At 39.9% G+C, this 26,330-nt stretch overlaps 1 protein-coding gene across 2 annotated transcripts; it reads left to right on the top strand.

Annotated features, from left to right (window-relative positions):
* The first annotated feature begins 137 nt into the window (after nucleotides 1–137).
* On the top strand, nucleotides 138–26,330 carry MARVELD2 (MARVEL domain containing 2). Of its 2 annotated transcripts, none has more exons than XM_043980046.1 (7): nucleotides 138–192; nucleotides 3,720–4,883; nucleotides 8,379–8,414; nucleotides 18,075–18,223; nucleotides 18,452–18,623; nucleotides 23,238–23,288; nucleotides 24,323–26,330. In XM_043980046.1, the coding sequence occupies exons 2-7, from the start codon at nucleotides 3,735–3,737 to the stop codon at nucleotides 24,443–24,445; spliced, it is 1,680 nt and encodes a 559-aa protein (XP_043835981.1). In that variant the 5' UTR covers nucleotides 138–192; nucleotides 3,720–3,734; the 3' UTR covers nucleotides 24,446–26,330. The 2 variants fall into 2 exon arrangements, with proteins under 2 accessions (XP_043835981.1, XP_043835973.1); XM_043980038.1 differs by lacking the exon at nucleotides 138–192 and adding an exon at nucleotides 379–506.

Genomic DNA, 26,330 nt, shown 5'->3' with positions numbered 1-26,330 from the left:
AGGAGCCGGACCCTGCGGTTGCTCAGGGCGGGCCACTCCAAAGTCCCGGCTTTGTGGACGGCCCCGGGCGGTTTCCTCGAGGTGGGGGTAGGGGTGGAGGTTTCTGCCCTTTGATGCTCCGGGGCAAACCGACGGGACGGGACGCCTTCCTCCCGCGGCCGCGTCGGTGACCGTCCTGGCCCCTGCGCTCAGGTAACTCCGGGAGCGGATGAGAGGGAGCCCCACCTGCGCTCCAGGCACTTCCGGCCGAGAGGCCGGGGACTTCGCCTCCCGACTTTGTCCCCGCCTCGCACAAGAGAGTTTCGGGCCGGGGACGGTGAAACTGTGCGTCACGTGACCCCGAGAGTCCTAGCGCCGGGGCGGAGGTGGGGGGAGGGGCGTGCGGGCGGGGTGGCCAGGTGTGCGCGCTGGGCGACTCCGGCCCCGGGACCGGGACTGGCGCTCTCCACCCCACCCTGCCGCCGCCGCCGCCGCCGCCGCCCGCTGGTCCCGGAGCCGCCCGCCCGGTAAGTGAAGGAGACTGCCCGGGGCTAAGAGGCCGGCCCCGGGCGGCGAGGGCGCGGGGGTTCGGAGAAGGGCTAGGAGAGAAAGGAGCTGCTGGCGGCTTTTCGGGGGCAGTGTGGGGGGGAGGGGGAGGTGCGAGTCCCCGAGGAAAGGAGCAGAGCTGCCCCGGAGGCGAGGGCGGGCATGAGCGCCGGGCGCACCCTTCGTGGAAAGGGCTGGGCGGGACCCGGAGCGCGCCGGTCCTGGAGCAAGCAGAGGCAGGACCCCCGGACGGGCACGGGGTCGGCCTAGGGCTGCGCTGTCTTTCGGGTGGGAAAACCCCGGCCCGACGTAGTCGAAAAGGTCACTTTCAAGTGCAACTTATCGAAAACCCCCATTGTTGCTTTAAAAGCCGGGAGAGCCCCCAGACCCACTGCCCCCGGACCTCGGGGCTCAAATTCTGTATTAGCCCAGGAAAGCGGACTATCCCTAAGCTTTCAGAGTTAGTTATATATTTTGTAAATAGTCAGCATGATGTAATGGAAAGAGCCTCGGGTGGGACGCATAGGACCTGGACACAAATTGCATCTTGTCCACTGCTGAGCTGTGTGACCTTAGGCAAGTCATTTCACCTCCTCAGGGATTCGATTCCTTCATCTGTAAAAAGAGGCGGTTGGATTTTTTTGGTTTGGAGACCACTTTACACCTCCCCAAATGTTTTTCTTTATGTAGACTATCGGTATTTACAGTATTAAGACTAAAAATGACTTAGTATTATGAAAATAGTTTTGACCTAAAAGACCCCCTGAGAAGTCTCAGGATGTCCTCCAACCACAGTTGTAGAACCACTGGACTAGATGATTTCTAAGGAAGGTCCTTTCTAGCCCAGAAACTACAAAATATGTTGTCCTTGAACATAGAAACACTGAAAAATCTGAGTCATTTCACATTGACCAACAAACTGTCTGGCTATATTTAAACTGAAGTCTGTGGGTCTTTGTTATTTTTGGGGAAGGAGGCATTCTTTCATGTGAGATTAGCAAGTGATAATGCACTTACCCACAGTTATTACACTTAACCAAAGAAGGAGAATGTGAACACCAGGAGAACCAAAACAAACAAACAGGGAAAAAAATTCCAAGCCACTTGCTTTAGGATGCTGAACCTGTTTTTAAAAACACTGAATTGCAAGCTTGAATCAAAATAAAAAACTGTTCAACTGAAACACCATAATAGTTACCGAACCAAACTTGAATAGATTCAGTGTTTCATTTATTTAGAGCCCTTAAGAAGCAAATGGGGAACGCACACATTTAGCTATTACAATGAAAATATCCAGATGAATCGTTTATGTTGTTCCACTCTTCTCCAAATCCAAGTGATTTAAACTTGTCCCTTCTCATCTCTGGAAGATGAGGGGGTTGAACCAGATGATCTCTCAGGACCCTTCCAGTTCCAATATTTTTTATATTAATTCTAGTAAGATGTTATTGCCAAGACAGCCTGGTACTAGACAACCAGATGCATGGCTGAAAGTGAGTAGTAACCCATTTGGTTTAGGGACAGCATAACAGCAAATATTGAGTCATTGACCCATTACACCCTCTCTGAGAATTTAAAATTGTTAAGCTCTAAGAGTCTGCATTTAAACTTTGTGAATTGCACAGTGGTTAATGGAGTAATAAGTCTCTTATACATTCACAAATAATTTGCTGGTTCTTGAGAGGGGGGAAATTGAACTGTTTTAGGTATTATTTTAGCAAACTATTCCCTCCTTCTGAATGTGAGTCTAGTAGTTAATGTCAATTAAGAATTTAAGATAATCCACTTTATAACTTTTTTTGGGGGTGAGGCAATTGGGGTTAAGTGACTTGTCCAGGGTCACACAGCCAGTGCGTGTTAAATGTCTGAGGCCGGATTTGAACTCAGGTCCTCCTGAATCCAAGGCCAGTGCTCCATCCACTGCGCCACCGAGCTGCCCTTACACTTTATAACTTTTATGGCAACTTGCAAAGAAAGAACTTATATGCTGATTTTATGAATTCTTTCAGTTGATTAAAGGGCTGTTCTTGAAGATCATTCAAAAGCTCTTATGAAAGTAATGTTTTGGGGGCAGCTCGGTGGCGCAGTGGATGGAGCACTGGCCTTGGATTCAGGAGGACCTGAGTTCAAATCCAACCTCAGACACTTGACACTGGCTGTGTGACCCTGGGCAAGTCACTTAACCCTCATTGCCCTGCCAAAAAAAAGGTAGTTTTTTTGTAGGGTGGGACTCCCTTTTACTGGTTAAACACAGCCCCGTTATTCTAACCTTCAGGACAGGGAGCAAGGTTTATGCTTTTTAAATTGTGTAATTTTGTTTTGATGTGCTTTTTAATGTTTTTTAATTACCTTTTTTTGCTCTGATTTGTCAAGAAGGATTCCGTTTTGGAAATCTTTTTGAAAAATTGAAGTGTCAAATATTTGTCTTTTCTGTTTTATATTGAACAGTTATGAATTGGCTTTTTTATTCCAAACCTATGATTTTATCAAGATTGGGAGCTCCCCTAATTAGTTTTCCTAATTAAGACAAAATTGATTCCTTGTGCTATGAACAGTCTCCCGATTTGGTCTGAAGGAAATGTGAGCCACCTGAAAAGAGTGCTGTTTCCTGACTCTTCAAATTACTGATATAATCATACAATATCTGAGAATAGGAGTTTATCTGTGGGGGGTGTGGGTGTGTGTGTGTTTTAGGACAGTTTTCCTTGATTCTCTCCAGGAGACTTCTCCCCTATTACTTTATTTAATTAATTTATTTATTTTAGTGGGGCATTAAGGGTTAAGTGACTTGCCCAGGGTTACACAGTCAAGTGTCTGAGGCTGAATTTGAACTCAGGTTCTCCTGAATCCAGGGCCCAGTGCTTTATCCACTGCTTCACCTAGCTGCCCCCTGTATATTCTTTTTAAAATTATATTTAAGGCTTTTTTTATAATCCTACATAGATTTTTAAAAAAGTTTTACAGAGAACGTAGAAGCAAATGAACATTTCAAATTATATTTTGAAATTTAAAACTACTTTTAAAATTTGGAGATTAAATTTGCATCTCGGGCTATCTGTTTAATAGAATTGCCAAACATTCAGTTCTGATAATGAGACATTAATATAAACAGAAAGAGAACTTTGGCTACTACTTGTATAAGAGGAAGGGACAAACTGAAAGAGAATATAACTATGTGTAATTTTCTGCAATAGGAGTAAGAATCACAAATGTCCTCAAATTGCACAGTGTCTGAGAGAAGATCTAGGAACCCAGGCGGGGTTTATAATGATGTTCCAGGAGACTCCTCCTATCAAGATGGTACCATGAGGACACTTCAGAGTCTTCGAGACAGTGAATTAGCTGTGAGTGCAGATCCTTTGCCGCCTCCACCTCTCCCCTTACAGCCACCATTTGGCCCAGACTTTAATTCAAGTGACACAGAAGAACCAGTCCTAGCTCCAGATATAAAACCTGTAAGGAGGTTTGTTCCAGACTCTTGGAAGAACTTCTTCAAAGAGAAAAGGAATGACCCAGAATGGGAGAGGCCTGTGTCTGACATTAGGTATATTTCTGATGGTGTTGAGTGTTCCCCACCAGCCTCACCAGGAAGATCAAACCACCCCAGTGACCATAAAGATCCATACAGAGAATCCGGTGGAACTTACAGTTCACGGAAAGAAACTGAAGCATTTCTCCCTCAAGATTCATACGGATCCCTAGGGCGACACACGCAAACAGTCCTGACTTACAGCGAAAAGGTAGAAGAGTATAACCAGAGGTACTCCTACATGAAGTCATGGGCAGGACTGCTGAGAATCCTTGGTGTCGTGGAGCTGCTTTTAGGAGCAGGCGTCTTTGCTTGTGTCACAGCCTATATCCATAAAGACAATGAATGGTATAACCTGTTTGGATATTCACAGCCCTATGGTGTGGGCACAGGTAGCCTGGGCAGCATGTATGGAGGTTACTACTACAGTGGCCCCAAAACCCCCTTTATTCTGGTTGTTGCTGGGCTATCTTGGATTACAACCATTATCCTTCTAGTTCTTGGCATGTCTATGTATTATCGGACCATCCTTCTGGACTCGAGTTGGTGGCCTCTGACTGAGTTTGGAATTAACGTCGCCCTCTTCATTTTGTACATGTCTGCAGCCATAATCTATGTAAATGATACTAACCGGGGTGGCCTCTGCTCTTACCCTTTATTTAACACACCGATGAATGCAGCATTTTGCCGAGTAGAAGGAGGACAGATCGCAGCCATGATATTTTTGTTTGTCACTATGATTGTTTATCTCATTAGCGCTATAGTTTGCCTCAAGTTATGGAGGCATGAAGCAGCAAGGAGGCACAGAGAGTACATGGAACAGCAAAGGGTAAGTATAGTATTCATCTATTATTGATTTATTGCCTTTTGTGTTTCAGTTATCAATAAATAGCCCTGTGCCAAGGTAGCTCCTTCCTAGTTTCTTATCTACCCCACAGAGCAGAAGGAACAGATCTGTTAATGTGGAGAAAAACATTTTTGTGTCCTTGACTGTAGAAATCCTTGCCCTATGCTACTGAAATGTCATGTCATTCCTCTTATTCCACTCTTGTAATTTGTTTTTTTGTTTGCTTGTTTTTTGTGGAGCAGTGAGGGGCAAGTGACTTGATCAGGGTCACACAGCTAGTAAGTGTCAAGTGTCTGAGGTCTGATTTGAACTCAGGTCCTTCTGAATCCAGGGCCGGTGCTTTATCCACTGCGACACCTAGCTTTTCCTCTCTGCTCTTGTATTTTGACATTGTACCACTTTGAAAATTTCAGGTGGGTCTGAATATAGTATATAATATATTAATGTAATGTAAATAATATATTGATGTTTGTCAATTCTTGAGGTGAATATAAGGCTATGATCTTTGAGGTTCCTTCTGGGTTTAAATCTATGAACCTATGATCCTATTTTTGAATTATTAAAATTAAATAAATTCTTTAGAGAATACTGATAACTAATTCATTATTCATATTAATTCATTATTTGGCTTATTGAGTTGAATCAAATTATGTAGATGTGCTGTTAGTTGCTTATAATTTGTTAAGTTGTTGAATAACTGAAATTCTGTGAAATAGCATAATAATAATGGGGCTGCTGCATCTAAAATTTCTTAGAATTGTGTGGTATTTTGTTTTGTTAATTACTTAACTAGGTGCTTTCATTTATCAAGAAATTAAGAAAATATCTGCTAGGGCACTCTGGGAGCCCATTTTATGGACGCAGGAAATTAACATATAGGAACCCCTTTGTTGAAATTACTTTATAATAAAATACTTTAAATTTAAAAAAAGAAATTACTTTTAAAAAACCACAGTAAAAATATTAAGGGACACTTTTACCAACTCCATTTTAAACTGAAACAAGTTGGTATTATTCTTTCTCACTCTAAGGAAGTGTGTTTAGTGGAATTTCCTGTGCCAATGAAAGGGTCAGTATTTATCTTCATTTCAATCAGAGTTGTAACCAACTCATGGATTCTCTTTTTTACCACACCGAGATGTCATAGACTACTTTATAAAACTGCATGCAATATGGTATGGTTAGAGCTGCACACTACACCTGATCAAGTGAAAATTGACACCTGTGATGTTATCATTAACACACACTGGCATAGACATCTTAAGTTGATTCACAGCTTGATCTAAAAAAAAAAAGAATAATTTGAAAATAATCACTGTGTTTAATATAACATGAGAAACCTCAAAATACAATTTCTTTTCCAAGTGTTCTGCTTAAGTTATTGGTACAAAATTCAGGGCTTTTAGGCTCCTACTTCTTCCTCTCAGGGCTTGAATTCACCTTGTGCTTTCCCCCCAAAAGGTGTCCTTACCTTTTATTCTTTTCATTGACTCACTGAGCTGGGAGATAAAATCTAATCTAAACTCTGCGTTTTATAAGTAAGGAAAGGGAAACCCTTAGAGAAGAGACTTGCCCAAGGTCACACTTGTGCTTGGTAGTAGAATCAGAACTTGAAGAGCTGGCTCCACTGTACTAAGCAGCCTTAAAATTAGCCAAGCTCTGACATTTGTGTTTGTGTATATAAATAATGGCCTGAAGCATTTTTTCCGTTGATTCCTTGTACAATTTAGACAAACTCTTAATTATTCATGGCAACGGGAACCAGCAATAGTTTGGCTCATTGAAGTCTGTAGTTAATCCAAAAAAACAAACAAACCAACCCAAACACCCTTAGTTCAGTATTCCTTTCAGTATCTCCAATTTACCAACTAAGCTAAATTATTCAAAGTAAATGTTTTTGTAAAGTAGCCAGAACGTTGTGTTTTCAAATTTTAAGATGAAATTGAGTATCAGTGTTTTTAATCAATCAGAAAGAAAACCATAGGATCAAAGATTAAGAGCCAGAAAGAACCTCAGAGGGCATATAGTCAGTTTGGTTAGCATTCTCAGGCTAAGTATGATTTGACTGTCATTTTCACTTTAAGCATGAGACATACAATGATTCAAAGGACAAACTATATAGTAGGAACTTCCTCTTATTGTTCCAACCAACTTTCTCCTCAGCAGTCTAAAAGGTACCTGGATTGATTCACTGGTTCATTTATTCAAATTTCCAGGAAACCTTTTAATAAACAGACTTTACTGCGTATACATAGAGCACAGTCCCTTAGGAGCTAAGGAAACAAGTAGAGAAATAATTTTTAATTTTTTTAAAATGTTTTCTTTTTCCCCAGTTACATGTAAAAACAATTTTTTTTTTTTGCGGGGCAATGGGGGTTAAGTGACTTGCCCAGGTCACACAGCTAGTAAGTGTCAAGTGTCTGAGGCCAGATTTGAACTCAGGTACTCCTGAATCCAGGGCCGGTGCTTTATCCACTGCGCCACCTAGCCGCCCCCGTAAAAACAATTTTTAACATTCACTTAAAAAATATTTTTGAGTTCCCAATTTTCTCTTAAGCAGGTCAAGATGAATTAATAGGACATAGCCCCTATGCGCAAGGAGTTTACAGTCTAACAGAAATGGCTCCCCTGGGTTGGGTTTCTTCTATCCTAATGGGTGACTGCCTCTCCCTGACCATTATTTTAGAAAAAATCCAGCCATCATACTTTACATCATTCACTTGGCTCAGACCATCTCCTCCACAGCCACACTGCTATTGACCACTACCCCTTTTCCAGTTAAGAAACCAGGATCACATCTGCTCTGTTCTTGTTCCTGAATAGAGTGTATCAGTCTGTCTCCCTATCTGTGGCCCCACTCACTGGAACTGGAACTTTCCAGGCCAAAGAACCTGGCCACCATTCCCCACCTTGAGTTTCTTTGCCATTAGAAAGTAAGCTCTAGGGGCGGCTAGGTGGCGAAGTGGATAGAGCACCGGCCCTGGAGTCAGGAGTACCTGAGTTCAAATCTGGCCTCAGACACTTAACACTTACTAGCTGTGTGACCCTGGGCAAGTCACTTAACCCCAATTGCCTCACTAATTAAAAAAAAAAGAAAAGAAAGTAAGCTCTTTTGTAGACAGGGACTATTTTTGCTTTTTTATTTGTACCCCCTGCATTTTAAAATTTATAGTAGAGCACTCATAAACTAGATCAGAGGTGTCAAACTCACCCTCACCCCTCCCAGTCTATAAGCAACCAAACTAAAATGTAATTGGAAAATAATTAACGAAATAAATAAAAATACAATACATCATAGATACTGTTAATTTGTGGTTTTCTAAGTCAATATGCAGCCATTGGGGATGCATTTCTATCTGAATTTGATATCACTGAACTAGACAATCATTCTCTTAGTAATTGAAAGTTAAGCCCTGAATATATATTTTAGAGAACTCACATTATTTTGGAAAATTGTTTTTGCTCTTTTCTTTTCAGATAAGTGAACCCTGTATTGCATCTAAAAGAACAATGGTAAGAATAGTTAACTTTTATTTCATACCTTTTATTTCACACCTTATGTGAAAGTAAAGGAAGCCATTACAGAGCTCTTTTTTTTTTTTACAAGAGCTCTTTTTACAAACTATGATCTTATTTCCTTCATGATACTACCAATATCTTCCATATTCTCAATCCTTTCAATGACAGAGATTCACAACATTTTTTTCATTTTTTTAATAAATAAAAGTATTTTATTATTTTCCAGTTACATATAAGGATAGTTTTCAACATTTATTTTCATAGGATTTTTAGTTCCAAATTTTTCTCCTTCCCCAAGACGGAAAGCAGTCTGACATACGTTATATATGTGCAATCACATTAAACATATTTCTGTATTGGTCATCTTGTGAAAGAAGAATCAGAGCACAAGGGAAAAACCTCAAAAAAGAAGGAAAAAAAACAGCCGAAAAGTAGAAACAGTATGGTTCAATCTGCATTCATAATCCACAGTTCTTTTTTCTGGATGTTGAGAACACTCTCTATCATGAGTTCTTTGAAATTGTCTTGGATCATTGTACTGCTGAGAGGAGCCAAGTCTATCACAGTTGATCAACACAGAAACAACATTTTTTAAAAATGCAAAAATGAATCGACCTCAGCTCATTATGCTTTAAAAATGTTTTTGTTTTTGTTTTTGAGGGGCAATGGGCCCAGGGTCACACAGCGTCACACAAGTGTCAAGTGTCTGAGGCTGGATTTGAACTCAGGTACTCCTGAATCCAGGGCCGGTGCTTTATCCACTGCACCACCTAGCCGCCCCCATTATGCTTTAAAAATGAATCAATTTCCCCCCCAAAAAAAATCAATCAATTTAGGCCTAGTAGAATTAAAAGGTTAGAAAAGTGTTAACTATATTCTTTATGTGTTTAAATTAAGAGAATAAAAATGACTAAAACAGTACCATTTGACTTTGTCAGAGGTCTTGTTGAAATCAAGTTCAACAAAAATCTTGTTGAAATTCTGACTAAGGCATTCCCCCATCAGAGATCCTCTCTGAAAAAGAAATTATTTGTTTTTCATTAACCCCTATTGGTTTTTGTTGATCTCTGCATCTTCTTCTGAGTTTTCAAACCATCTCTTCCATAATCTGTGATTTTTTCTGGAATCAACATTAGATTCCAAAATTCCCCATTCTTAAAACTGGACCACTAATTCATCTCTAGTTTTGTAACACCTCTCCTTCACAATACCTCAAAGATAACTGATAGTGTTTCTGTAATCACCTCTACTAGAGCAAAGGAAATATTTGTAAAATGCTTAGGATAGTACCTGATCCATGGTAAGAGTCTTATAAATGCCTCTTTTCTTCTTTCTTTAATAAATGCTTGTTTCTTCCTTTCTTCTTACAAGTTCTTTTAGTAGCCATGGTGTTGATTCATTTACATCTAGAAACTTAAACTCACTTAAATTTTTTTTAACATTTATTTTGTTTGAAATCCTCTCTGCTGCTCATTGAGAAGGCAAGCAATCTAATACCCATTATTCATGAAACTCAAACTCATTTAAAGAGTTTTAGTTACTCTTTTAGAGAGGAAACACTGCATGGAGACCTGTCCTTTGTGTCAGGAAGACCTGGTCCTGAGCCCTGTCCATTTTGACTCATGCTGGCCGTCTGACCCTGAGCAGTCCCTCAGACAGGGTTCTAAGATAAGGATTCTGGGGCAGCTAGGTGGCACAGTGGATAAAGCACTGGCCCTGGATTCAGGAGGACCTGAGTTCAAATCCGACGTGTGTGTGTGTGTGTGTGTGTGTGTGTGTGTGTGTGTGTGTGTGTGTGAGATAAAGGTTCTTTCTTTTGTTGGTTGTGGATCCCTTTGTCAGGCTCATGGAGGCAGCTTGTGGATCCCTTCTCAGGATAATACTTTTAAATTCATAAAATACATAGAATGAGAAAGGAAAACAATCTTATTGAAAGAGTTGTCAAAGTATATATATTTTTTAATTTTTCAAATTTATTTATTTATTTATTATTTTTTTAGTGAGGCAGTTGGGGTTAAGTGACTTGCCCAGGGTCACACAGCTAGTAAGTGTCAAATGTCTAAGGCCGGATTTGAACTCAAGTCCTTCTGAATCCAGGGCTGGTGCTTTATCCATTGCGCCACCTAGCTGCCCCCCAAAATATATATATTTTTTAAGTTTATAGATTCCAGATTAAAGGACCCTTCTCTTCTCAAAGACTGTAACTGGCAGAACAGTTGCTGATCTGTATTGCTATAGGGAATTTCCTCACTGGTTTTTCCCTCACCCACCATCAATGAAATCATGGATCTAGACCAAAGAAAATTACTTTCTTTTTTTGTTGTTGTTGTTGTTGTTGTTGTTTTGTGTGTTTTTTTTAGTGAGGCAATTGGGGTTAAGTGACTTGCCCAGGGTCACACAGCTAGTAAGTGTTAAGTGTCTGAGGCCAAATTTGAACTCAGGTCCTCCTGAATCCAGGGCCAGTGCTTTATCCACTTCGCCATCTAGCTGCCCATTTTTTTTGAAGTAAGGTATTATTTTTTTATTTTTTTCCTTTTTTTTTTTGTTGAGGCAATTGGGGTTAAGTGACTTGCCCAGGGTCACACAGCCAGTAAGTGTTAAGTGTCTGAGGTCGGATCTGAACTCGGATCCTCCTGACTCCAGGGCCAGTGCTCTATCCACTGTACCACCTAGCTGCGAAAATTACTTTCTTAGGTTTTTCACCTACCTTGGGCTTCTGTTCCTTTAAAACCACATTTGTCCTGCCATTTCCTATTCAGTGTGTAGTTCTCTTTTTTTTTCCATCAAGGAAAATGAAACCATCATCATTATACTAGCTATCTTCGTGCAGGAAAACTCATCCCTTCCTAATTCTTTTTCCTCCAGACATAACTTTTTTTTAAAAAACCCTTCTTCCCCTAGTTGTTGTTGTTATTCTTGGCACATTTTGTTAACCTCAATTCATTTTTGGCTTTAGTTTTCTTGATATTACTCTCTCCAATCCATGCCACCATCTTGTATTTGTCTTTGGATACCTGCCCTTCCTTTCTATCTTTTGTACGTCTCCTTTCTTTTTTTCTTCTTCTTCTTTTTTTTTTTTTTTAGTGAGGCAGTTAGGGTTAAGTGACTTGCCCAGGGTCATACAGCCAGTAAGTGTAAGTGTCTGAAGCCGGATTTGAACTCAGGTACTCCTGACTCCAGGGCCGGTGCTCTATCCACTGCGCCACCTAGCTGCCCCATGTACATCTCCTTTCAAAATTGGATCTCCTTAGACAGAAGCCACCTTGATTTCCTTAGATACTTGCTCCTTTTTTTTCTACTTCAGGACCATTTCATATCACGTCATCTGAATTTTGTGTTTTAGAACCTCCTATATCCCTCTTGAGTCATCATCAACTTTAGAGCCTCTGACTAAAAGATCTTACCTATCTTTTCTCTGAGCTCCTCAAATTCTGCTCTTCTGACATCTAGGGTGCCTCACTGACTAGAGCTTACCTTTCTTCATTCTTATAAATTCCAGGGTATTAGAGTACTGGGCTTGGAGTCAGGGAGACTACTATAGGCAAAATCACTTAACCTTTTCTAGCCTTGGTTTCCTCAGCTATAAAAGGAGAAAAATAATAGCACCTACTTCCCAGGGTAGTTGTAAGGATCAAATGAGATAATGTGTGTAAAATGCTTAGCACAGTACTTGGCTTAATAAATGCTGGTACTTTATATAATCAAATTTTCCAGAAGTTTCTTTGATTTGTACTCTTCCGGGCTCTTCCTTCTTAGGATGAAGTCCAAAATAGCCATTCTTCTTGCTTCCTCTGTTTTCTGAGAGGAAAAAATGCCACCAAGGCAAGACATACATTTATTTATTAATTGCTTTGCTTTTTTCCCCAATTACATGAAAAGATATTTTTCAACATTCAGTTTTGTAAGATTTTGAGTCTCAAGTTTTTCTCCCTCCCCAAAACATCAAGCAATTTGATACAGGTTATATATGTACAATTGTGTTAAACATATTTCCACATTAGTTATGTTGTGAGAGAAGAATCAGAAAAAAAGGGGGGGAAACAACAAGAAAGAAGAAACAAAAAAAGTAAAAATTGTATGCTTCAGTCTGTATTCAAACTCCATAGTTCTTTTTCTGGATATGGAGAGCATTTTCCATCATGAGTTTTCTGGAATTGTCTTGGATTATTTTATTGCTGAGAAGAGCTAAGTCTGTCATAGTTGATCAAGTGCTTTGCTTTTAGCAGCTTGTCTCAGCTCATAATTTGGCCCCTCTGGTATTTCCCTTTTGGTATTTGCTGACAAGACTGTAGTTGCTAAAGTAAAGAAACACATTATTAAACCTACCATCTGTGGTTCAGACCCTGTCCATTTTCTTTGGTGTGCATTTCTGAGCTTTCATATCTTAGTCTGGAGCTCATACATAGCACTTACCTACAGAGGTCTTGAAACCATTTTAACTTGCTGTTATATGTCTAGACTCATGGGACCCATTTTGCACTTGACTTTTCCTAATTAACAGCAGATGAGGAACACTTGAAAAGTAGAACATATGTATTTGTAGTTATTTGGGAGATAACATAAGCAAAGTCAAAAGTCAAGGAAAATAACCTGAATCTTTAAGGACCCCGCCCCCCCCCCCCCCCCCCCCCCCCCCCCCCCCCCCCCCCCCCCCCCGCTCCCAGACCATAAAAATACTTTGTTTAATTTAAAAAATCAAATCAAGAAGTCAGGTGGGCAAATGGACAGGATGACACACTTGTTCAAGGCTGTATGGAAGGAGAGAATTGGAGTCTGAGGATTCATGTTGAAATCCCAGCTCTGCTACTTAACAGCTCAGTGGCTTTCTTCTAAGGCTCTGTCCAGATCCCTTCTTTCTCACACATCATGGTTTCTTAATCTGGGCACAGTAGTCCTGCTTCTCCCCGTGCCCCCTCCCCCATACTTTGATAACTATTTCAACATATTTCAATATAACCAGTTCCCTTTTTTCCTTCCTTTCTTTCTTTCTTTCTTTTTTTTTTTTTTTGGTGAGGCAGTTGGGGTTAAGTGACTTGCCCAGGGTCTCACAGCTAATAAGCCTTAAGTGTCTGAGGTCAGATTTGAACTCAGGTCCTCCTGACTCCAGGGCCAGTGCTCTAGCCACTTCACCACCTAGCTGCCCCCCAGTTCCCTTTTAAATGCAACATTTTTATTTTGTGCATTTAAAAACCTTCTGAGAAGTGCTCCATAGGCTTCACCAGACTGCCTAACTGGTCCATGACACAACAAAGGTTAAGAACCCCTATTCTATTCTGCCTCACTCAGTGATCTTATCAGATCATCCTATGGATTCGGTTATCCTCTTCCTGGAGATGAATCCCAGATATGAATAGCCACCACTAATCTCTCTTGAGGTCTAGCTTCATATCCTCATCTGCCTTTTGGATATCTAAAATTGGAGATTACTGAGTTTCCCTGACCACTAATAATCAGAGAGTACTTTCCATTCACACTATATATCATGTATATGCTTAGTTATTTACAAGTTGTCTCTTCCATTAAAATGTGAGCTGCTTGAGAATAGGAACTGTGTTTTTGCCTCTTTTTTTTTTTTTAATTTTTAACCCTTATAAGGCACAGTGCCTGACAACTAAGAGGTGCTTAATAAATGACTTACCAACTGAATCAACAGCACACTATCCTGACCCAGTGATAACTTGTTGTAACTGTGATCTTGCTTTTAAGACATTGACTTTTTTAGAATATTTCTTTTTTTTCCAATTACATGTAAAAACAGTTTTAACATTCTTTTTTGAAATTTTGCATTATAAATTTTCTCCCTCCACCTCCCCTTCCCTGAGATAGTGAGCAGTTTTATATAGGTTGTACATATGAAGTCATCCAAAATATATTTCCAAATTTGTCATGTTGTGTAAGAAAATACACACACACAAAAGTGAAAAATGGTATGTTTCAATCTGCATTCAGACTCCATCAGTTCTCTCTGGAGGTGAATAGTATTTTCCATCATGAGTCCATTGGAATTGTCTTTGATCATTGTGTTGCTGAGAAGAGCTAAGTCATTCATAGGTGATCATTGTACAGTATTGCTGTACGGTGTTCTTCTGACTCTGCTCACTTCACTTTGTATTGGTTCACAGAAGACTTTGGGTTTTTCCAAAATCACCTTGCTCATCATTTCTTAATGCACAGTACTATTCTGTCATAATCGTATACCACAGCTTGTTCAGCCTTTCCCCAATTGATGAACATTCAATCAATTTCTGATTCTTTGCCACCACAAAAAGAGCTACTGTAAATATTTTTATACAAATATGTCCTTTCCCCCCTTTTTTTTAATCACTTGGAGATACAGACCTAATAGTGGTATTGCTGGAAGCCTTGAGAAATGAGCAAATGTGCATCAACTCTCCATTTTGCTAGATTCACCAAGTCCTATCTCTGTGTTGTTAGATCATCAAAGAGCAATATACTTGACCCCTATGATAATGTCTCCCCACAGAAATGCCGTCACTAAATAGTGACTTCTTATAGTTTGGGCTATAGAGAGGGTGGGTAAATTTAAAAACATCTTTTTGAAGAACATCTCTGTCTTGTGTGGAGCAAACCAGATTTGTAAATAAGCTCAAGTCTTTGACTATAGTGATGGGTTTTTTTTACCATTTTGTGTTGATTGGAGCACCCTGCTCTCTGTTTCTGGTGGTGTTCCTATTGCTTTTTGGCCCATAGCTGTATGAGCTCTAGCAGTCACTGTTTCCTTCCAAAGCATGTAACCTCCCTTCCCCCTACCACAGACCTCATGCTTCCCCTTTTCCTAGGCCAGTCTGAGGGCTCAGCTTGGAATTTTTTCCTGAGCCATACAATCAATGGTGTTTGCTCTTGGCTGGTCACAACTGGTGACCTTTTGAATGAGCAAATGTTAAACTAAAGTGTTTAAGGCAAATAACTATATTGTGCATATAGAGAAATCATGGAAGAAGAATCTTTAGACAGCTGTCACCCTAAAGCCATCAATCTGTGGGGCTTCCCCTCAAGTAGCCCCCATACATTACTTTATAGAATTTTCACCTGGAAGAGACCTTAAAGATGATCTGATCCAGCCTGTTCATTTTACAGGTGAACAAACCAAGATCTCACGAGGTAAAGTGCTTTGACCAGGAAAATGTTGCACTAAATGACCCATAGGAGAACCCAGGCTCAAACACAGTGGCTTTGAATCCAAGTCCGGTTCTTTTTTTTTTTTTTTTTAAGTGAGGCAGTTGGGGTTAAGTGACTTGCCCAGGGTCACACAGCTAGTAAGTGTTAAGTGTCTGAGGCCGGATTTGAACTCAGGTCCTCCTGACTCCAGGGCCGGTGCTCTATCCACTGCGCCGCCTAGCTGCCCCCAACGTCCGGTTCTTTTTTAACTCCGTGATACTGTTCCTCCCACTCACCACTGGCTTCAATAAACTTTCTACTTCTATCACTTTTATCCTTTTCAGGGACCCAGAGTCCCTATAGAAGTAGAATCATTTACTCTAAAGATTAAAAGGCTCCCCTGGTTTCATATGGAAACTTATTTTTCAGCAGCTATATTTTTCACAGCCCTGGCTTTCCCCTTTCCTTTTTATCTCCTACTTTCCTCCTTTTAGTTAGGCTTCTCCTTGGGTGTTATATTGGTTAAAGTGTTAGACTTGGAGTCAGGAAGACCTGAATTCAGATCCTGCCTCAGACACTTGATTAGTTGTGTGAGACAGAGAGGCAAGACCATTTTTATCCTTTTTCTGAATGCACAATTTGCTTAAAAACAAAGCAAAACTACCCTGCTCTTCAAAACTCTAATTCTGAGCCTGCATTATTAGTCTCCCTTGGGTGGGGAACCCTTCCCCACCCCTCCAACTTCTGCCCCATCAACAACCATATCGCCTTCTCTTTCTTTTTCATTTTCTTTTTTTTGTTTTTTGTTTTCTTTTGGGTGGGGGGCAGTGAGGGTTAAGTGACTTGCCCAGGGTCACACAGCTAGTAAGTATCAAATGTCTGAGGCTGGACTTGAACTCAGATCCTCCTGAATCCAGATCTGGTGCTTCCCACTGTGTCACCAAGCTGTCCCCCATATCACCTTCTCAGAGTCATATGCCTGAGTTATATTTCAACATTAAAGAAAGTCATCATTCCAAGAAAAATATGAATTGGTCTCAGGCCATAGAGGCTCTCAAAAAGGACTTTGAAGATAAAGTTAGAGAGGTAGAGGAAAAAATGGGAAGAGAAATGAGGGGGATGCAGGAAAGACATGAGAAAAAAGTCAACATCTTGAAAAGCCAAATTGGCTAAATGGAAAAGGAGGTACAAAAGCTCTCTGATGAAAATAATTGCCTAAAAATTAGGATTGAACAAATGGAAGCTAGTGACTTTATGAGAAACCAAGATACAATAAAGCAAATCCAAATGAATTAAAAAAAAAATAGAGGGCAATGTGAAATATCTTCTTGGGAAAACTGCCGACCTGGAAAATAGGTCCAGGAGAGATAATTTGAAAATTATTGATCTACCTGCAAACCATGATCAAGGAAAGAGCTTAGACATCATCTTCCAAGAAACTGTCAGGAAAAATTGCCCTGATATTCTAGAAACAGAAGGTAAAATAGAAATTGAAAGAATCCACCAATCACCTCCAGAAAGAGATCCCAAAAGGAAAAACTCTTAGGAATATTAGAGCCAAATTCCAGAGCTCTCAGGTCAAGGAGAAAATATTGCAAGCTGCCAAAAAGAAAGAATTCAAGTACTGTGGGGCCCCAGTCAGGATAGCACAAGTTCTAGCAGCTTCTACATTAAAGGACCGGAGGGCATGGAATAGGATATTCCAGAGAGCAGAAGAATTGAGATTACAACCAAGAATCATGTATCCGGCAAAACCGAGCATCATCTTTCAGAGAAAGTCATCATTTTGACCTACAGAGCCCCAACATTGTTTTCTCTTATAATATGTAAATATTTACCATCCAGTGCATATTGTTACATTTCTTTTACTCCGAAGAAAAACATAATCCAACATGTTTCATCTTTTTTGGTATGCCATTTGACCTCAGGTGGTAAATAAGTTATTTGGACCCAGGTAGAGGAAGCACTTCATCTCAAGTGCCTGGTAACATGTACTTTCACTGTTATTTTAATGTTTAATCTTGGAAACTGCCTCAAATCCTTTTAGAGATAGGCAGGATAGAAATCTTAAATAGATAATAATTTTTTAAATTATTTAAGATATCTATCCACCTCTACCATTTGCAGTTACTGTGTAGAGAGTGGAATGTTTTCTGATGCAGTGAATTCTTTTTGTTGGGGGTGGGGGGCTGGGACGAGCAATGAGCATTAAGTGACTTGCCCAGGGTCACACAGCTAATAAGTGTCAAGTGTCTGACGTCCAATTTGAAATCTGTTCCTCCTGAATCCAGGGCCAGTGCTTTATCTACTGTGCCACTGAGCTGTCCCAAGTGAACTCTTACTGAATTTCAAGTCTAATGCAAATGCACGTTTTAAATATTAAGGATTCTTTTCTGATGAAAATGAACGATTGGTTGCTAAATGAATGAGGCATCATAACTCTTCTTTTGCCTCTTCTTCAGTTTTCTGCTGAGCATGAATTCTAGCTTAAGTGCTTTTGTTTTAAAGGAAAAAAATGTGCTATTTTAATTTCAGCATGAAATGCCCAGCAGTGATGAGAGACAAAGAGACTCAGAAGTTAATTTCAAAGAGTTGAGAGCAACAAAATTAAAGCCTGAACTACTTAGTGGACACATCCCATCTGGACACATTCCTAAGCCCATAGTGATGCCAGATTATGTAGCGTGAGTACATTTTCTGAAAATGTCTCTTTCATTAGAATTATGATAGATTTCCATTTTGTGGTTTTTGTTTCCTTCTTCACGATTTCTTTACTGATTTAGATATTAATTTGTTAGCTCTTTCTTTGAGTTCAAGGTGTATAAATAGCAGTTGTTAAAGAACAAGCTGAAGCTACCATTTTTACTTATCTTGATGTAGATTTACAGATTTGTGGGGTTTTTTTCCTTTAGGAAGTACCCTGTGATTCAGTCAGATGATGAACGAGAACGCTATAAAGCTGTGTTCAAAGACCAGTTTTCAGAATATAAAGAGCTATCTGCTGAAGTCCAAGCTGTCCTTAGAAAATTTGATGAGTTGGATGCAATGATGAGCAGATTGCCACATCACTCAGAAAACAGACAGGTAAGAAGGCCTTATGGTCATCTGAAGAAAGAAATCTTTGACTGTAGGTAGAAATACAAATCATACTTTTAGAACTTTCCATTTCTAGTTCTATCCTCTTGAGTTTAAGAAAGTCATTTGAATTGCCCCACCCCCTGTAAGTGGTCAAGATCTGCTTTCAAACTACATTGTAGGGGCAGCTAGATGGTGCAGTGGATAAAGTACCAGCCCTGGATTCAGGAGTACCTGAGTTCAAATCCGGACTCCGACACTTGACACTTACTAGCTATGTGACCCTGGGCAAGTCACTTAACCCCCATTGCCCTGCAAAAAAAAAAACAAAAAAAACCCCAAACTACATTGTAAGGTAATGTAGCAAGATGAACCTCAAAGCTAAATCTGTGATAATTTTTTTCATGAACTATCCAACTTAATTAGTACTCGTTTTGAATTTAATTAAATTGCAAGAATATTCAAGCATTCACAAAACCTGCCTTAAACTGCTGCCTTACCATGGTAGATACAAAGATCCCTATCTTCCAACAAGCTTATGGTCAAGTAGTGGGAGACAACACTTGGACCCATTATAACTGCCCTAAAAATAGAATGCAATAAGTGCATGAGAAGGATACAAAGTAGTGTGAGAGTTCAGAGACTGAAGAGGTCACATTCATTTGTGGCTGAGAAGGAAAAGGGTGGGTAAGATTGTAGTTGATGGGAAATGGGTCTGCAGTGGGTGAGACCATCTAGTCTGGGGAATTCTGTGAACTGAGGTGCCAAGTGAGGACAATGTAGATTGTCTTCAGAGAGCAGGGTCAACAAGCATTTCTTAGGTGTTTCCTTTGTGCCAGGTGCTCTGTTGGGGGTAGGGGGTTACAGAGACAGAAAGGAAACAGCCCCTGCCCTGGAGGAGTTTAGATGCTATCTGGGAAGAAAACACACATGCACATAGAAATATATGTGAAGTCAATATAAGATGTTGTAGTTAGGGGGGCAGCTAGGTGACGCAGTGGATAGAGCACTGGCTCTGGAGTCAGGAGTTCCTGAGTTCAAATCTGGCCTCAGACACTGGACACTTACTAGCTGTGTGACCCTGGGCAAGTCACTTAACCCCCATTGTCTCACCAAAAAAAACAAAAACAAAAAAAAGATGTAGTTAGGGGGAGGCACTAGCAGAGAGGAAGATAAGGGAAGGGTTCACACAGAAGGTGGTATTTAAACTGAGCCTTGAAGCAAATTAGGGATTCCAAGGAGAGGGGAAGAGGAGGCCTTACATTTGGAATGGAGGGGGAGGGGAGCTAAGAATGGAGTTTTGATCCTTTTTTTTTTTTTTTAGTAAGGCAATTGGGGTTAAGTGACTTGCCCAGGGTCGCACAGCTAGTAAGTGTCAAGTGTCTGAGGCCAGATTTGAACTCAGGTCCTCCTGACTCCAGGGCCGGTGCTTTAACCACTGCGCCATCTAGCTGCCCCCAGAAGGAAGTTTAGAAGGGGATGCAAACAAGAGGGCAGTTTTGTTAGAATAAGTCTGACGTGTCTTCTTTTTTAAAAAAAAGTAAAGTATATATTTTCACTATTTTGTTTTTGCTTTCTTGTTCTGATTTTTCTTTTGCAATATGACTAATGTGGAAATATGTTTAACATGACTACTTTATAAGCTATATCAGAATGCTTGCTGTCTTAGGGAAGGGGGAGAGAAATATGGAACTCAAAATCTCACAAAAGTGAATGTTGAGGGGGCAGCTGGGTTGCACAGTGAATAGAACACCAACCCTGGATTCAGGAGGACCTGAGTTCAAATCCAGCCTCAGACACTTGAAACTTACTAGCTGTGTGACCCTGGGCAAGTCACTTAACCCCCATTGTCCAGCAAAAAAAATAAATAAATAAAATTAAAAAAAAAAAAATGAATGTTGAAGGGCAGCTAGGTGGTGCAGTGGATAAAGCACTGGCCTTGGATTTGGGAGGACCTGAGTTAAAATCCAGCTCCAGACACTTAACTAGCTGTGTGACCCTGGGCAAGTTACTTAACCTTCATTGTCCTGCAAAAAACAAAACAAAAAAATGAATGTTGAAAACTATCTTCACATGTAATTGGGGAAAAATAAAATACTAAAGTGAAAAAAATTAAAAAGTGAAGTATAAAACAGAAGCACACAGTTTCAAATACAGTGCTCCTTCTGTTCTTATTTGTTTATGGAAGTGCACAGTGCTACTTCTGTTCTTATTTGTTTATGGAAGTGTTCACATTTATTGTTTTAAAGCTTATAATTTTTTTAAAGGGAAAAAAGAACATCAGTAACGAATGGGGTTGTGTAGCAGGGCCTGTTTGCTCTCGTATACTCCTAGCTAGGCACAGATTGTAGAAGATTTGGGGGCAGCAGAAACTAGATAGAACCCTGAAGGAATTGGTAGGGTTTGGGGGGGGGGGTTGTGTGTGTTTTTTTGTGGGGCAGTGAGGGTTAAGTGACTTGGCCAGGGTCACACATCTAGTAAGTGTCAAGTGTCTGAGGCCAGATTTGAACTCAGGTACTCCTGACTCCAGGGCCGGTGCTCTATCCACTGCACCATCTAGCTGCCCCTCCCCATATCTTTTGTAAAAGACAATAATTACATTGACTATTTTAACTACTTCGTATTTTGGTGAGTCCTTGATTTCATCCATATGGATATTGGCTATTCTGGTGTAGATCACAGTTTGCTCATACCTTCTTGGGTGGTGGTGTTCGGTAAGCTTCAACTCTTCATGACCCCATTTGGGGTTTTCTTGGCAAAGATACTGGAATGGTTTGCCATTTTCTTCTCCAGCTCATTTGACAGATGAGGAAACTGAGGCAAAGAGGGTTAAGTGACTTGCACAGGGTCACATTGCTAGTAAGTGACTGAGGCTGGATTTGAACCCAAAAAAATGTGTCTTCTTAACACTGGGTCTGGTGCTCTATCCACTGCACTACTTGGCTTCTCTTCTTGGGTGTATCTCCCATAACTGCTCCATGGGAGCCTTCCTTTCAGTTCTTTAACATTTCACATGTACCAGTGCAGCACTGTGATTATCCATCTCAGCTCCACAAAAATCCTACATTGATGATTCATGAGAGTATGTAGGTCCTGGAGCCCCAGAAGGCTATACCAGGGATATGGAAGCTCTGGCACCTTTAACCATGAGGTTAAATACAGGTGAGACTTCCACAGGGAAATGACTATTTCAAGAAACTAATAAGGCTTATTTCCATGGCTTATATGAGTCATTCAAAATTAAGATATGACCAATGCCTGAGGAACTTAGAGGATATAGCATATTTACAGATTGGTAAACATAGGATATATGCAAAATAAACACGTAATAATGGGGAGAAGCAGGATCTCATAAACGACTGGGGGAATCAGGAAAGACCTTGAAGGATGTATTCCTGCAGCTGAAATTTCCAAGAAGCAGAGATGGGGAGGAGGAAGTATTCCAAGGACAGAGGACAGCCTGCAAAAAGGCCCAGAGATGGAATGCCATCTTAGGGCATATAGCAAGGAGATGAGTTTGACTGGCAAACAGAATACATGAGAGGGAGTAATGTATAAGCAGCCTCAGAGGGTAGATTGAAGGTTATCAATTAATTGTCAAGGACTATAAATGCCAGAGGTGTGTATAATCTATCCTAAAGACAGTCAGACACTGAAGAATCCTGAGAAAGGGGACCAAACTGAAAATCATCTCCAATAAAAAGGTCACTTTGCAAGAAGTTGCTTTGTTTTTTTTATTTTATAGTAGTTCAAATCCAGCCTCAGACACTTAACACTTACTAGCTGTATGACCTTGGGCAAGCCATTTAACCCTAACTGCCTCACCAAAATAAAAATAAAAATTGCTTTGTCATATTCTAACAGAAGAAACATTTAGCAGAAGACAGTCACATAATACTAGATTACATGTACTCCCAAAAAAGGCAGCTAGGTGGCACAGTGGATAGAGTGCCAGGCTTGGAGTCAGGAAGACTCCTCTTCCTGAATCCATATCTGGCCTCTGACGCTTATTAGCTATGTGTGACACTGGGCAAGTCACTTTTTTCAGTGAGGGTTAAGTGACTTGCCCAGTGTCACACAACTAGTAAGTATCAAGAATCTGAAGCTGGATTTGAACTCAAGTCCTTCGGGATCCATGGCTGGTGCTTTATCCACTGTGCCATCTAGCTGCCCCCATGGGCAAGTCACTTAACCCTATTTGCCTCAACTTCCTCATCTGCAAAATAGGCACACCTTGGAGAAGGGAATGGCAAACTGCCCCAGTATCTATACTGCCAAGAACACTCCACACAGAGTCAGACACAACTGAAAAACGAGTGAACAACAAAACACTGCCCAAAGGACAGTTCACCCTGACCATGGTGACATATTCAGTAAATGTTTGTTGAATAAATGCTTGCAGGAAAATTAGAAAACTTTTAAGGTTAAAGTTTTTATATTTCATTTTTTACTTAATATAATTATATGGTTGGGGAAAGGGTTGTTGTGCAAATGCTTTTGTTATAACCTTGATAGGTAGAAAAATAAATTTTCAATTCTAATTTCTCCCTTACTTTGGGAAGTTTATGAGATGAGTCATGTAAAAGAAAATTTTCATATTCAATTTTATAATTGTATTTTTAGGAACATGAAAGAATTTCAAAAATTCTTCAGGAATTTAAGAAGAAAAAGAATGTAAGTATACCTATGAATTTTAACCACTGTGATTTCACTACTACTGAATACTGGCTTTTAGGGCAAACAACTGCTATATAGTAGGGTCATTATTTATATGTGACTTAAAACCAAATTACTTAAGGAAGCAGGTAGTGTATATTCTCTATACCTTCTTTTCTGATCTTTCTTAGCCAAATTCTAGCATATCCTGGTTGAATAACTTAAGTTTTGAAGGCCATTTCCCAAATTCTTGATCCATTCTTCCTTATAAGATTGAAAGTCCTACACTTCCAAAGGACTCATAATTAAAAATGCGATCCACCTCCAGAGAAGGAAAGGATGAACTCTGAGTACATATTAAAACATGATGTTTTTCACTTTCCTTATTTTTCTTGCCTTTTTGTTTAACATGGGTAATGTAGAAATATGTTTTTCATTACTTCATATGCATAATTGATATCCTATTTCCCGCCTTCTCAGTAGGTGGGGGAGAGGCTGCAGGAAGGAGAAGACTCTGGAACTCAGAATTTCAGACAAAGAATGGGGGTCCTGGTGCTCTGGATCTTCTTCCATCCCCTACTTAATCTTATAGAACAGCAGAGAGAAGTGTTATTGATTCTTTTGTATCTCATCATGTTTTTGATGCATAAGTAAAATAATAGCTTGTATGCATACAGTTCTTTACAGTTTACAAAGAGGTGTTTTTACAACCACCCCATGTTAACCCCATGAGGTGGTTGGTATAATAAGTATTATTATCACTATTTTATTGTAAATAGCAAAACCAGAATTTGGTTTCAGGCCTCCTGATTTCTAATCTACTGTTCTTTCCATTAGACAGCACTGTCTTTTCATAGAAGGCAGGTACCTCAAGTTCAATCGCAAAAAGTCCTCAGTTAGGCATTGGCATCCATTTACAGGAAATCTAATCTGAAAGGTGTTTTTCCAGACATTTCATTTCCTGATGACATTTGCTTTTGTCTTCTCTTCTCTCAAGGAAGTCAGAAAAAGAGGTTTCTTTAATCATGAAATATTTTATGTCTTTCTTATAGGATCCTACATTTTTGGAAAAAAAAGAACGTTGTGAATACCTGAAGAATAAGCTTTCTCACATAAAACAAAGAATTCAGGAATATGATAAAATTATGAATTGGAATATACAAGGTTTTTCCTAAACCTTATCTGGAAACTTTTTTAATGGAAATTTGTTTAATATTTATTTGCTGCCATATCTTTTTCAATATCATGACATATATGTGTGTATGTGTATATATATGTATATATATATGTAGAATTGGTTGCTATTGGGAACCAGCTTTTGGCCACTATTATCTGTTTGTATGAGTGCTAAAAGGCTTGTTTCCATTCAGATACCTCTAATTTCTAATTCATTATGTGCCTTTATTTATAATGAATCCATTCCTATGTTCATTTCTGAAGAGAATTATGCCTGTCTTTTTTCTTTAGAAAGTGTCCTCAGGAAAAGTGACATAGGAGTATGGTCTCTAATAGAGGAAAGCACTAGGATATCCTTAATAGTATTTGTGCTGTCACACTGCTGTCCCCCAGGTTTTCCCTTCCCTAAAAAGATGAACTTCTTTTCCTAGCCAAAGTTGTCATCTGCTTCCATGAGTGGGAGAAGTACAAGGCATCCTTGTTACAAAGTTCCTTAATCAGCAAACCCTAAGTAGCCAACCAGAAAACTCAGATATTGTGAGTTCCCATTTTATGCCCTTAGCCCTTACTATCAAGAACAAGAAAATACTAACAGTCGAGCAGAGACAAGAACAACCTTTAACCTGCTCTAGTAGTGGTGCCTACAAAGGGCCCATGACCCTGTGCTCATTAGGGCCATGCAGAGGATGCCTCAGGTCTGTCCTTCAGCTAGCTTAAGTCCTCCCTTTCGAGCCTAACTTCACATACCTCCCCTCCATGCACTCCAGCCAAACTGGATTAGCTGTTTCCAAATTCAACTGTTGTTATTTCTCAAAATTTGTATTTTCCCCCAGGACATTCCCCACCTACTCAGAATGTGCTTCCTCCTCATCCCTGCCCTGAGATTCCTCATGTTTAATGGTTAGCTGGGGGCACCTGCCCTTTTTACCCCCAAGCTGAAAGTGCTCTCTCCTTCCTCTGCTCATGTACCTTCTCTTTTGCCCGTATCACGTCCTACCTTGTATTTATCTGTGTACATGTTGTATTATATTTTTCTGTGTACATGTTTTCCCCATCCCCTCACCCTAATAGAAAATAATCTCATGAAGTGCAGGGGTCTCTGTCTTTGTATCCCCCTTCCTGGGACAGTGCCTTGCCCACAATGGGTGTTTCATAGATGTTAAAATCCTTGAGTAGGAAGAATGTGTAGCACCTGGTCTTCACAATTCAGACTGACTTCTATCCCTAGTGATCCTAGGGGCATTGTATCATGTATAGTAAGAGAGACTTTGGGTATGAATATTTTACCTCTCTCTCTCTCTGCCTCCAGTGGTTTGTGATACCCCATGGTCCATATTTTCATTTGAATCTGGATTCTTCCATGTAGTAAAGTTTCTTCGGATTCCTTTCTGACATATGTGTTGTAAACCAGAATGGAATAACTTGGAACAAGGACACTAATGCTTCATTTTCTGACATTCTTAGCAAAAGCACAAAAGGTGAATTGTGGGAGCTTTATAAATGTTACAATTATTGTTATTTGACCAATATTGAGCAATAACTCATGAGTCCAGTGTGACTCTTCCTGCCCTGTGCACTTGGCCATCTATGAGTAGCCCCCTGCACAGAGTAGGCACTGACAAAAATACTTAGTCAAATTGAATTTCATATAAAGTTTATCACTTGAACTTATACATTGAATGTTCAGAATTACTGCCGGGAGGAAAAAAAAGCACCTCTAGAAAGTGTGTTAATTTTTCCTAAAGAGTTTCCTTTTTCATTATTAACAAAGTAATTATTAGTGTTTATCTGTCAATATTCTGTTGAAATGTAAACTATTAGATAATAAAATCAAGGTCTAGGAAAATTAACTTGATAAAAATTTATATTACAGTTGTAAATATT

This window comes from Dromiciops gliroides, chromosome 1 (assembly GCF_019393635.1).
Source record: "Dromiciops gliroides isolate mDroGli1 chromosome 1, mDroGli1.pri, whole genome shotgun sequence".
Classification (NCBI taxonomy): Eukaryota; Metazoa; Chordata; class Mammalia; order Microbiotheria; family Microbiotheriidae; genus Dromiciops; species Dromiciops gliroides.
The sequence above is the reverse complement of the archived record's forward strand: the minus strand, read 5'-3'. Positions and strand labels throughout refer to the sequence as shown.

Bases quoted from the DNA above. Each gene is read 5' to 3' on its own strand.
- MARVELD2 (XM_043980046.1), top strand. From the start codon at position 3,735: ATGTCCTCAAATTGCACAGTGTCTGAGAGAAGATCTAGGAACCCAGGC. The intron at 4,884-8,378 runs GTAAGTATAGTA...TTTTCTTTTCAG, and splicing joins AGTACATGGAACAGCAAAGG to ATAAGTGAACCCTGTATTGC. The intron at 18,624-23,237 runs GTAAGAAGGCCT...TTGTATTTTTAG, and splicing joins ATCACTCAGAAAACAGACAG to GAACATGAAAGAATTTCAAA.